This window comes from Pagrus major, chromosome 8, assembly GCF_040436345.1.
Source record: "Pagrus major chromosome 8, Pma_NU_1.0".
In the NCBI taxonomy this organism is placed as follows: Eukaryota; Metazoa; Chordata; class Actinopteri; order Spariformes; family Sparidae; genus Pagrus; species Pagrus major.
This window is the reverse complement of record NC_133222.1, coordinates 15,092,551-15,105,282: the sequence shown is the minus strand read 5'-3', so window position 1 is coordinate 15,105,282 and position 12,732 is coordinate 15,092,551. Positions and strand designations below refer to the sequence as shown.

Genomic DNA, 12,732 nt, shown 5'->3' with positions numbered 1-12,732 from the left:
ACCTTTTGTCTTGTTTTGTTTCTTCTTGTCCCTCCCTCCCTCTCCCCCCCTTTCCTATTGTTCCCCCCCTACAGGCTGTGCGTTTGTCACATTTGCTACCAGGGCAATGGCACAGAATGCAATCAAAACCATGCATCACTCTCAGACTATGGAGGTACTGTACCCCTTAGCACCTATTTCTCATTTTCCCCCCTTCCCCCCCATACATTCTGCTGCCCCCTTGTGTTGGAAATATGAACAACCTGTCCAAGCAGATGGCGTCCATTCATCACAGAGCATGAGTCATTTCCAAAACCACTCTTGCCAATTACAAAATTATATTGTCATCTGCAAAATAATTGAATACAACACGAAACATTGCCTCTCACATAGCTGCTGAATACGGAGCGAACAGGACACAACGAGCATTGCTGTCATCTCTCATTTTGGGCTGAACTAAATGCATCTCATTTATTGATTCTGCTAATATTCTAGAGCATAGCCATCACAGTCAGCCATAATCAATCTAAATTTTGGACCACAGGGAAAAGAGCCCACACCATCAAATATAGGTTAACAAAGAATTAACCCTGCCTGGAGCAGCCACCCTATTAGATTTCTTCAAAAAACTGGGTCCATGTCATCATGTAGCCAATGGTGTCTTAGTGGAAGTGGAGCAGCAGTAATTTGACAGCTAGCAGGTCAGATGCTCCCCAGTGAAGCATCAGACCAAGTCTAATTAGGAGCCCAACCAAACATAACACTCCTCCTACCAGATTAAACGCAGGTCCCAGTGGTGGTGCCACCTATTTCCCCCCATATCATAACCTCCCCAATTCTCAGCTGGTATGGGAGATGCTGCTGGTTCAGAAGCCATTTTCCCTGTCCAGCCTGGTCCCTGTCTGGCTCTCAACTCTCAAAATACTTTTGCATCGCATGCCTCGTGTCCATGCGTCTTTCTGAACAGTATGTGACTGTCTGTTTGTGAGATTGTGTGTATTGTAATGCATTTCCTTATCTCCATATCCTCATTTAATGTCATGTTTTAAGTGTTGTCTCCATCTCTTGTCTGCTTGTCTGTGGACTCAGTTCAGCTCCGAAGAGCGCTAAAAAAGGTTCACTGTCTGCAGCATTATCCTGTGCCCCTTATTTTGGAATGTGGCCTGGCTCAGCTATGCATGGCAGATGTCTTCTGTGTGTTAGCTTTGATATGAATGCAACAGGCATAAAAATTGTCTTGAGGCGTAGATGATGCCCCCTTTTTGGAAGATTATTCCTTGCAATGACTGTGTCCTTGCATTGGTAAATGAACTCTGAATTCTTCAGTGTGCTTCTGGATGGGTCTAACGTCTCTGACCTCTTCACTGCTTCAGGGCTGTTCCTCACCTTTGGTGGTGAAGTTTGCAGACACACAGAGAGATAAGGAGCAGCGGCGCCTGCAGCAGCAGCTAGTACAGCAGATTCAGCAGCTCAATAGCGCCTCCACCTGGGGAAACCTTGCCGGCCTGGGGACCCTCACACCGCAGTACCTGGCCGTAAGTGTTGCTCAAACATGCCGCCCCGCTGAGCCGCACAATTACCCATGTTTCATCATATGGCATCGTTTTAGTTTCTTCAAAGTGTGTTAACAGTTTAGCCTTTTGCTGACTGTATACGGCGCTTGACAGGACTACCAGACACATAAAGGAATACATACTGTGTAAGGCAATACATTAGACATTTAAGATTTAAGGTGTTTGTCATTACGGTTGTACAAGTACAGTTGTGTGATATTCTTTGGCTGAGAGCCTCTACTACAGAAATTGTAAATGAGTAAACTTAATATAAAAAGGAATAACAATATAATGGCAGTAAAAGTAAGCAATAAGGTATAAAGCAATAAAATGTATAAAAAGGAATAGGCATGGAACAGCAGGAATATGGTACATATAAATACAGAATATAATAGTGATGAAGTATGACGGCAACAAACATAGAGGGCAAGATATTGTCCAAAAGCAATAAATATAAACAGAATATATATATATATATATAGCAATTAAACTATATATCATCAAAAATGTATAAAAGCAATAAGTATAAAAGGGGGTGTGAAGCTGTATAAGGTGTACTGGTTGAAGGTACAGCAGTGCATATAATACATTCATTTGTCTGAAATTGCAATTTTCATTTGAATGTAAGATTGAAGAAATGCAATGATTGTGTGGTGTTTAGGTTCATGTGCGAACAGACCACAGTATAAATGGAAAGCCTCACAAAGGCAGGATTTTTCACTGTGATATGTTGACTTGAATTCTGTTATTAAACTGTGACGGTGTCTGTTCAGGATGGAAATGCAGCAGCCATTTTGTCAGCAACACAGACAGCCTCATAAGCCTCATACCTTTGGAACAATTTTAACAGTTATCGAACTATCAAGAAGATTACCTTATCATAGGATTAATGCATTTAAACAGTGTGATGTGCAGAATGCACATGAATAGAAGTTTTTATGCTGCACTTTATTCAGACCTGAAATATAAACTGATTCTCCTCGGCTCAGAATAGGAATATCTTGTCTCCCTCAGTTTGTTTTCTTCCTCAAGGACACTAGCATGTGACTTCCATGTGGCCTGTTCGATTCAGAGCCAGTGAGCATGTGACATGGATATAACCTGAACAGCTGAGCTGTTTGTGTTTCTGGGAGGAAAACTAGAGATATTGAGACTATTACATGCACTTTAAGCAGTGACTGAGCTGCAATTTTAATCAATCCAAATATTTCACATACATTTTGAATCAAGGAAGTAGAGGGATTTGGTAGCAAAAACAATCATGACATCTATCATTTGGTAATGTATTCCTAAAATTCAGAGTTTCTGCATTGTTGGTGCACCTCAAACTCAGACCCCATTTTTTACTTAATCACTAGCAATCCAATCTCAAAAAAGCTACATGCAAATGAAAAGGATTGAAAACAGATTTTTCATATTACTTCCTGAAGAAGTTTGAGACGCATTCTAGCCAGATGTTGTTGAATAGGTGTTAATGTATTTTTCTCTCAAGACACATTCATAATCTAGATTTTTACTTGTCCTTTGTTTCTATGTCAGTAACCTGTCTGGAAATGGCCATTCAGTGTCTGATTTTCTTAATGCATCCATTTTCTGTCTCCCATTTCCTTTGATAATGTCAAATAAAATTACACTGAAATAAGCTGTTCTCAAAAAAGCAAAGCCGGTGAAGTCTATACATATGAGGAGTTATAAAGCGCAGTGAGTGACTGTAGTGTCTGTCGGATCCCTGATCAGTTCAGCAACTGAATGATCTGTGGCAGTGAGACAGCATTGACTTGTATGCAGGAGAACGTGGCCATGAAGATGACAAAATGTTATCTCGCTTGTGCTTCATAAACATTATTCATGTCTTTTGTTTTATGTATAGCTGTCAGTCAATGAGAGCCAACCTGTTATTGATAAATTCACAGCCAAAAATGACAGAACAAGAGTTACTTCTTCACTTCAACAGAAGCTTAATTCCTCCTGTAGCTTTTAGCCTGGGAAAACAAAGACGGATTGTGAGCAGGCTCATATGCATCTTTCTTGGACAGATCACAAGTGTGAAGTGTAAATGAAAGTATTTAATGCGGATACAGGGATGGCAAGTGTAAATGAGGCCTAAATCACTAATGATGCTGTCTCTGAATAAAGAGAAGGAAGCATCACATATTAAAAGATGAGTGTTTAAAACCCAAGATTATAACAGCTCATTCTGTCTTCACATTTACAGTATAATGGCAACACTGAATTGAACATTGTTCTTAAATTGCAACAAGCAATTGTGATTAAATTGTTTATCATTGAAGACTTAATTGTTTGTCTCCTGTTTGATTCTTTTTCTTTGTCCCAACAGTTGCTCCAGCAGGCCACCTCTACCAGTAACCAAGGCAGTTTCAATGGTATTCAGAGGCTAGGAGGTAAGTTCACCCTTTTCAGATGCGGAGACATTCTTGAGTGATCCTCTATAATTGAACAAGCCGACACTTTTCATGTCACGAACCTTGTGACTCAGTGCTCTACGCCCACATGGCTTTAACTGCAGTAAATCACATTACTCTTTCAGATCAGTGGCACATAAATAATCAGCACTGCTATTCTAGGCCTGTGCAGGCTGCTTAAAGACAAGCACACGACGCATATAACCATGACTTTGTCAAATTAAAAAGTAATAGACCTGTGAGGAAAAAAATCCATCTGTCTGAAGCAAGAAACAATACACACCATGATTATAGTTGGGCTGGTTATGTACATTTCGAAGTATAATTTTAGTTCTAATACTGAAACCAGCGTGTAAACGTATATTGTTTTAAGAAATACCCATGCACATGACGACAGGGCCTAAAACAACCCTAGAACTAGTGTGAGACTACAAAAAAACACAATACTTTGCTTTCTTTCCTTTTTTTTTTTTAGTAAAATAATGCCTAAGTTACCAAATGAAAAATGTGATTGGATAAACAAAACAATTAAAGACAAAAGAATGAAGATAAAAAAATTTCCTGTAAAGATATAGTCTGTATGCTTGCATTCTAGAAAGTTTGTTCCCTCTGAGGCTTTCTTTCTGCGAGAGGTTGAGCATGAATTTGGAGGTTTTTGATAATCACCTCTGTTTCTTGTACTCACAGCAGGTGTGAACCCCCTTCAGCTGCAGAACTTGGCTACATTAGCTGCTGCTGCGGCCGCAGCCCAGAGTTCTGGCAGCCCGACCTCCACCAGCGCCCTGACTACAAACAGTGGAGCCCTGGGAGCACTGGGTAGTCCAGGTAATTAAACACTAACAGGAGCTGAATTTGTAGTATGTGCATGTACTGTACATACAGTATTAAGCACCCAGTGTGAGGCAGACCCTATGGCAGTGTTCATAATCATGTTTAGTTCTGTTAGAGTGCTTGTTTATGGATGTTTGCTGAGTTTTTGACCTTGCTTGGTCATAACTGCTCAGTTCACCTGTGTTTATCTTCACATGCAACATTTAAATCTAGATAAATATTCGCCATCCATTGAGATAAATATGCATGTTCAGTTTGCCCCCTGTTGCTGTGATGGTACCTACAAACTGCTCTGCAAACCTCCCTCATCTGCCATTTGCCTAACGGCCCTCAGCCATTCCTCATTTATTTTATGGGAGTTAATCACCCACATATAAAATTTTATGAGAGCCCCCATTTCCCTTTAATCTGTGTAAATATACATTGGCTCCATCTGTCTGAGTTTAGCATATTGCTGCTGCGGTAATGACCTCTTCTCGTTAAGAGGCAGATTTTTAACTGCCCCCTCACTGCTGTGTCATCCTCTCATAACCATAACAATTTGTGGCAAAGATGCAAGCGTTTATAGCGATATGTGGTGTTTTTAACATGAGCAGGTCTCCCCTCTGGTAACCCATATGTCCTCTTTTTATTGCATCTTTGAACAACAGGTTCAACAGCGGGGTCTAGCGCGGGTGCTGCCATGAACACCTTGGCATCTCTTGGCACCCTGCAAGGTCTCACTGGGACCTCTATGGGCCTCAACCTCAACGCTCTCACCAGCAGCGTCACTGGTAAGAATGTCCTTTTTAAATAGCTTGATAACAGCTTTAGGAAATTCACATAGTTGCTAACATTTGCACATTATCTTGAATGCCTCATGAAGCATTTTTGACCACTAAAGGATGAAAAAGATCAGGGTTTTGGATTGCTGGAACGGCAAGCTGATGTTTGCTGCTGCTGCGGTGTGTCAGTCGGCTTTTCTCTGCTAGCACATAAAACATACACTCAGTAGCCACTTTATTAGGAACACCCATACAATCTAATGCAATCAATTACTACAGATCAGCCATAACCTTTACCTTTTACAAGAATAATAATGATCAGGTATTCAAGTTTATTATTGAGGATGTAGCTTGCAGTGCTGTTGAACTGAACCACAGTGTGCTGAGAGGCATTTCTGACATTTTGCGTACCTGAACATTAGGGGGTGGGATATTTTAAATTTTGAGTTGAACTGATCTGTGTAGTCTCTGTCTTATCTTATTCTTGGTTCAATTTGATAAACTGTTAATTTATTTGTGAAGTTCTATCTTTATCTGTATTTACTTCAGTAAAGGATTATCTTATTTTATTAGATGTGTGCCGATATTTAATGCCGTTCAATGACACCACCACCAACTACAGCCTTGATAATCAACATTTCGTTATATTCCCACCTTGGAACTTGAAAAGTTGGAAAGTTTCGACCAAACCATTTCATTACAAGCTTTGTAGAGGTAGAAAATGTGCTGTACTGGATTACATTAAATTGTATAGGTGTACCTAATAAAATGAGTTTAAAACTTGACAAGTGAGATTTTCTGCCCCCTGGTGGACAAAACATTTAGTGTCAACCTCCAAAATAAATTCCTGCAAGTTGTAAAATGAGCGTGCGGCACATTCACTTGTTTCTACTTTACAGGTATGGGGGCCATGAATGGAGGCCTGGGAGCCTCTATGGCCAACGGATCAGCAGCCAGCTCCATGGACGCTCTGACTCAGGCCTACTCAGGGATGCAGCAGTACACAGCCTCTGCCCTGCCCTCCCTCTATGGCCAGTCTCTCCTGCAGCAGAGCATCGCTGGCAGCCAGAAGGAAGGTGAGTAGTTCCTCAGCCTGCAGCAGCACACTATTTTATCACTTTTGCTTCATCAACATAATTTTTCATCTGTTTTCTAAATAAGATAAGCTTGACAATGAAGTAATTGTTTGCGTATGCAACCTAAACATGGATCTAACTTGAGTTTATGATTTTCTTACCAAATGGAGTAGGGCCAGAGGGCGCCAACCTGTTTATCTACCACCTGCCGCAAGAGTTTGGTGACCAGGATCTTCTGCAGATGTTTATGCCTTTTGGAAATGTGGTCTCTGCCAAAGTCTTCATTGACAAACAGACCAATCTGAGCAAGTGCTTTGGTAAGTGTGTTGGCACCACAGTTTATAACTGATATGCATTGCTGACTTGATAAGTTGTGTTGTGGATATTGCCATTATACATTACCTAGTGAGACCCTGAACCCCCATTGAAATAAAACTAATTTCGATCTACAGTAAGCAACAGCCATGCACAAGTTTGTTTTCTCAGACTCATAAATTGCAACTAACAATTGGTGCGGAGTTTGTAACACGTAAAAAGATTGCTTTTTTTTGTGCTTTACAGGTGACATATTTCATGCATCTGTTGATCTTATTTTTAAAAAACTATTTAGAAAGAAGTGAGACTTTAGGCAGACTAAGGAGTTGTCTTGAGTTTAGCACCATGTTCAACCAAAAAATTTTTGGAAATATTTTTACAGTCTACTGCCATTTCATAATAACAATAATACACTTTTTGATTTATTAAATTATATGTTCAATCATTCAATTAAACCATTAGTTGATTCTGCCCCCACTTTTAAGTATGCATTGCAATGGCTTTTCTTTTTCCAGAGAAAATCCAATAATTCTGTCTTCTAGACCCCAAAAATCTGAGAAAAATATGTGATTGCCATGTGCCCCTGAAGTACAAGGCAAAGTGACCTTAACTTCAGTCTGAGCAACATCCCCCTATAAACACACATAAAGATAGCAATAATTATTTTTTTTCTATAATCATTCCGTTTTAAATGTTTTATCTACAGCTGCCACAGACAGTCTAATTTCAGATACTACATATTGTCTCTGTTAGTCAGAATTCATAGAATTGTAGTTGCACAACTGTTGTGTAGAGCTGTAATATGAAACATCAGACTGTGAGCATTTGACACACAGTAGCTGGGTTGAAGGCATTTTATAAACACATGACGGCGGTGCGTTCAAGTTAAAGGGGCTGTGAAGTTTCTTTTTTCAAATGTTTGTAACACGAGTCCTCCACCTTTTTTGTTCATAGGGTTCGTCAGCTATGACAATCCTGTGTCTGCGCAAGCTGCCATCCAGGCCATGAATGGTTTCCAGATCGGAATGAAGAGGCTCAAGGTTCAGCTGAAGCGCTCCAAGAACGACAGCAAACCCTACTGATCCTAGCTCCGGGGCCTTCCCCCCTCCCCAGCTCTAATGCTAGCACTGCTAGGGTAAGTTCACCCTCCAGCCAAGGTCATCACAGCAGAGACTCAGTGGGGCAGGGGGAAGGAGCCCACCACAGGAGGGAGACTCGCTCTATTCCTAAAAAATGGTTGCAATGATCTTTCCACATTTTACTGTATTTCATTCCTGCGGTTTTATCATGTAATTTGAGTCGGATTAAATATTTTAATGTATATGATTATTTATGACTATCACTGGAGTCAGTGTTCGCTGGAGGTATTTTGTGTCACTGTAATTAGTGGAGAGCATCAGGTGTGTTTCCATGCCATTTCATTGCCTTCAGGTCAAGCTAGACAGGTTGACTAAGGATCAGTTGTGTTGAGGGGCTGAAGCCCGGCCACGTAGACCCCGAGCCCAGAGCTTCAACCTGTGTTTGGCTTTTTACATGTAGTCTGTCTCGTCCGTTTGTCATCCTTCATGTGAAAATCTTTTGCACTCTGAATTCTTCAATCTTTGCTCCCCTCCATCTCACCCTTTTTCTGTCTCCCACACCCTCTCTCTGTCATTATCTAAGCCATGTCTAGCTAGGCTACCTCTCTCTTTTCTCTATTAACAACCTCTTCCAATCATTCCATCCATCCTCCAAGTCTCCCACAAGGGACTGGCTCTAGATGGATCTCTTTGGGTGCCAAGTATACAGTTTGTGCATGTTGGAGTCTCTGCCATATGTCCTGGTGGTGTCACTTCCTTAAATCTCTGTATTGTTTTTGTGTGTCGGGAGAAAGCGGGGGGGAAATGTTTACCACTGTCCTTTATTGTATGTGGTGATTGGCATTGTTTTTGTTGTTTTTTGTGCCTCATGGCTAAACGATTCTTGTGCTGTGCCCCTAACTTTCTCTTCTCTCCTCTTTGTCTTCTCTCTCTCTCTCTCTCTCTCTCCCTCTCTCTTCCTTTCGTGTTTTTGTTCCTTTTTTAGAACAAATCTCCATGCCTGTTTGCTCATCATTAGCCTAGCATGTCTTCATGATGTTGAAAGCCAAGCCAAACTCCTGGCCTCATCATCCCACCATTGTCTGTGATGTCTCTCTAAGCTCGCCTGACCAATACCTGGCCACCCACTGACCCTTGACCTTAGCTCAACCTGATTTTTCTGCATGTATATTCATATTTTTTTTTCTTTTGGTTCTGTATAGAAATGTGACAGGTGGGAGAGAGGTCAAGCAAATCAATGTGAAAACGTACCTGCGTTGAATTCATTTAAGAGACCTTTTTTGTTGCGAATGTTTTAAAAACCTGTGGGATTTCTTATTTTTAATTTAGCTTTGTTTATTTTTTATGTTGCTTTCTTTTTACCTCTCTCAGTAAAGTTCACTTGAAAGTTGAATACAGGGATTGGCACACATCTGTGCTATTTGGTGCCATTAGCAATATGTTGGCTTCTTAAGAAAAAAAAAAAAAACATGCTACAGACCACTTTCCAACACTTTTGAAAGTCTGACCAGTAAAACCCCTCTCAGTGCTCTCTAATGATCTCTACATTTTGTGGGCAGTGTGAAGATTTACACCAAGGCTATTTAAAACTATATTTTCTTTTCATTTAGAAAAAAATACCCTGTGTATTTACCTTTTTTTGAACTATTGATGGCACAATAAAAGGTACATTTGCTCTGTTTAGAGAAATGACTACCTACATGAGTCAACTTTTTTAGAACTGATTCACAAATAGACAATCTGTGGTTTAAATGCACACTTAGATTACCTATATTTTATACCATTGAATCTATAGAAGTTTAACTAACAGAACCCAGGCAAAACTTTGGGTTTTTTGTAGATTATGTTGTAATGTCATCTGTGTCGGGGGGGTCTTCAGTGTATTGCATTTTTAAAGAGGACTAAAAATCAGTTTGATCAGCGAGGGTCGTTTCTAGTAAATTAAAAACACACTTTAAGTCAAAGAATTCCTCTACATTAATTGTAATTTCTGGGAAAAAAATATTTTTTTTTTAAAGGGTCACAGTATGTAGACGTAATTTTTTTTTCTGCGTTTAAGAGAAGATTTAGTGTTCAACTTCCACGGTACGTCTAGTTGACTTTCTGTGAATTTCTCATTAATAATTTAATTAATGGATGTTTCACTTTGGTTTAGTTTGGATGCCTCATGTTGAAAGATGATGATTTACAATGTCTGTTAATCATACAGATGCCAGACAATGTCTTTATTGTTTTTTTTTTGTTGTTAAAGTGCCCATGTGTCAAACTCAGTGTTTTTTGAATTCACACAACATACTTTTCCTGTAATATTACCTTGTTTTCTTTACACACACACACACACATGCACACACTGCGAAACACAAAACACACTTTTCTGTGGTTGCAAACGTGGGAGCCCCTGAAGAAGAGATCACTCGGACACAACACACGACCTGTGGGTCTCTGCACATTTTATAAACACACTTGCTTTTTTAATTTTTCGCTCATTGTTCTTTTAAGTGACTTCCAGTATCATGTTTCAGTCGTACACGATGCACCGCACATTAATACTACTAAATCCACCACTGTAGTGTTGGTTTACAAATACATTCCATTTTTTCAGCACAAGGTTTACACTTTTTTTTACCGGGGTGGTATTTTATCTGTTGTACTACGAAATAACAACCACTTCACCCCCAAAGAAGGGTTCCCTAAAAACTGCGTACCTGATGGCGCTAAAGAGTTGTCAACTCAGGGGCTTTTTTGTGTGTGAAACTAGACGCTCACACAGGATTATGACACAAAATGCACAATTATCACCATTTGACCTTTTTAAGTTTGGATTTTTTTTTCGTTTTTTCTTTTTTCTCAAAATACATAAATATTCCAAAAAAATAAAAAGGTACCAAATTTGAAACAGTGCTCGAGGAAAAGTGTTGTAGTTTTGTAAGGAAACGTTAAGCACAATTGTGGGAGCTAATCACTTTTGCAGAATGTTGTGTGTGTGTGATTATAAATCCCGACATTTTCAAGGTACCACTGATTTCACTTTTTAATATGGGCATGTGCTTTTTACAGTGTGTTTTTTCTATCCAAATGCAATACAATATTCAAAGTGCCATATATACGTCTAGAAACTGCCTACACGTCCTTATTAGGCCTTGGTTTAGAGATTGCTGCAGTTAGCCTTTTTTGTCTATTTATGCCAGTGTCATGAAAGCTCTTGTCACCTGCTCATGTCCCCCTTCTCCCCTCTACCCTCCCCCCCACTCTGTGTGTTGAGTTTATTGGTAAATGTGTATTGTGATGTACTCAATTTGAACAGTTGGTTTAAAAAAATTGTAGATAAACAATAAACTTCCCTATACATTTGAAGGTAAAACCCTCTTTCTTAGTGAGTGTGAACACGTGTACTGTAACACTTTGCGATACGAACGATTGGTGGTCAGATGTGTCAGGGAATTTGTTCTGGATTCAATAAAGTCAAGCGAGCTCAAACTCAAGAGAAATAACTTGGGTTCCATGTTAAGATCTTTAAATGATACAATTGTCAAACACTGAAATGATTGCAGATCTGTGGAGAAAGGCGGCGTATGGTGAAGTGTTACTGTGAATGAATTTTTAAAAAAAGCACAATGTACAGTCCACAGCGGGCCCAACAGGAACTTGACTCACTTCAGGGGCTTCCATCACAAATCCCGTTCAAGCTCTAACAATCACTTTCTTTGTTCTGTGTTTTCATATTCTGAAGTGCTATTTTTTTGACAGTGTGGTAGCTTTGCATCTCTATAGATATTGTCTTGATCCAAAAGAAAAGAGTAAAAAAAATAATCTTTTCTTTGTGTTATTTTCTTGTCTGATAATCGGTAGGACTTTGTTCATGTTCCACCAATAATTTAATAGATGTTTTATCTTGTCTTGAGGAAAGCCAAAGTGGGTGCATCTTGATGTGATCTGTATTAAACATACAGTAGTTTTTCTTTCTGTTCAGTCAATATAAATTTTTTGAAACTGGGTGGGATTTGAAAAAGAACAAAAAAAAAAAAAGACATACGCAGGCTTTCCAATTTCTACAACTGGTTGTTCATATGTATTTTGTACCAGTGAAGCTTTTTATATTGGAAATTAAAGAAAAAAAATCTATATTGGAAAAAAAAATTGTCTGGCCTCTCAATGTGGCCTCGCCTTGACCGGGTCTCGAGTTTGGCCTCTTTGGTGGTGTCAAGCAATTTTTTTTTTTGTTTTGTTTTTTGTCTCTAAAAGATGCCTGATTTTGATTTTACTACATGTCCCTCACTTCGTTAGTCGGTTTCAGTTTCGGGGGGGTTGGGATCCTCTAAATCGTGGTAAGTTTCATGTTAGTATTTGTGCTGTCCGCATAGTTTAATGGTCATCAGGATTTCAACAACTTGTGTGAATAATTGTCTTAGTTGAAGAGTTAACTATCTGTTTAGTTTGAGCCTTGCTTTTTTACCTGTGTAGAGTTTTTCCGTTGTTTTCCCATAGCGGAGTGTGTAGCCGAAAGACTCTGTGTTCTTTTTTGGTCAATGTTTGTTCATGTGTGGTGTGTTTCTTTGCCTCTGTCTCCAAATTAAACCATATCCCCTAATATGGACTGTGTGTCTTTGTGTGTTGTGCTTGTCCAGTGTTGTAAAGACATTTTACAAACCACCCCTCCCTCCCCCAGTGTGTCATGTCTTCGCTAACTTGTTTCACTTCGTCGTGCTTCTCTT

At 39.5% G+C, this 12,732-nt stretch overlaps 1 protein-coding gene across 4 annotated transcripts in view; it reads left to right on the top strand.

The window, feature by feature from the left end:
• The window catches only part of LOC141000540 (CUGBP Elav-like family member 2), a 28,968-nt gene extending 17,132 nt beyond the window's left edge, over nucleotides 1–11,836 (top strand). The window contains exons 6-14 of one of the 4 annotated variants that reach the window (XM_073471261.1): nucleotides 75–154; nucleotides 1,353–1,514; nucleotides 3,871–3,934; nucleotides 4,643–4,780; nucleotides 5,437–5,559; nucleotides 6,450–6,626; nucleotides 6,797–6,943; nucleotides 7,896–8,076; nucleotides 9,006–11,836. In XM_073471261.1, coding sequence (XP_073327362.1) covers nucleotides 75–154; nucleotides 1,353–1,514; nucleotides 3,871–3,934; nucleotides 4,643–4,780; nucleotides 5,437–5,559; nucleotides 6,450–6,626; nucleotides 6,797–6,943; nucleotides 7,896–8,023 — 1,019 coding nt within the window. In that variant the 3' untranslated portion in view covers nucleotides 8,024–8,076; nucleotides 9,006–11,836. The remainder of the gene's footprint in view (nucleotides 1–74; nucleotides 155–1,352; nucleotides 1,515–3,870; nucleotides 3,935–4,642; nucleotides 4,781–5,436; nucleotides 5,560–6,449; nucleotides 6,627–6,796; nucleotides 6,944–7,895; nucleotides 8,077–9,005) is intronic. The other 3 variants (XM_073471264.1, XM_073471262.1, XM_073471263.1) reach the window with 3 other exon arrangements.
• Nucleotides 11,837–12,732: the final 896 nt, after the last annotated feature.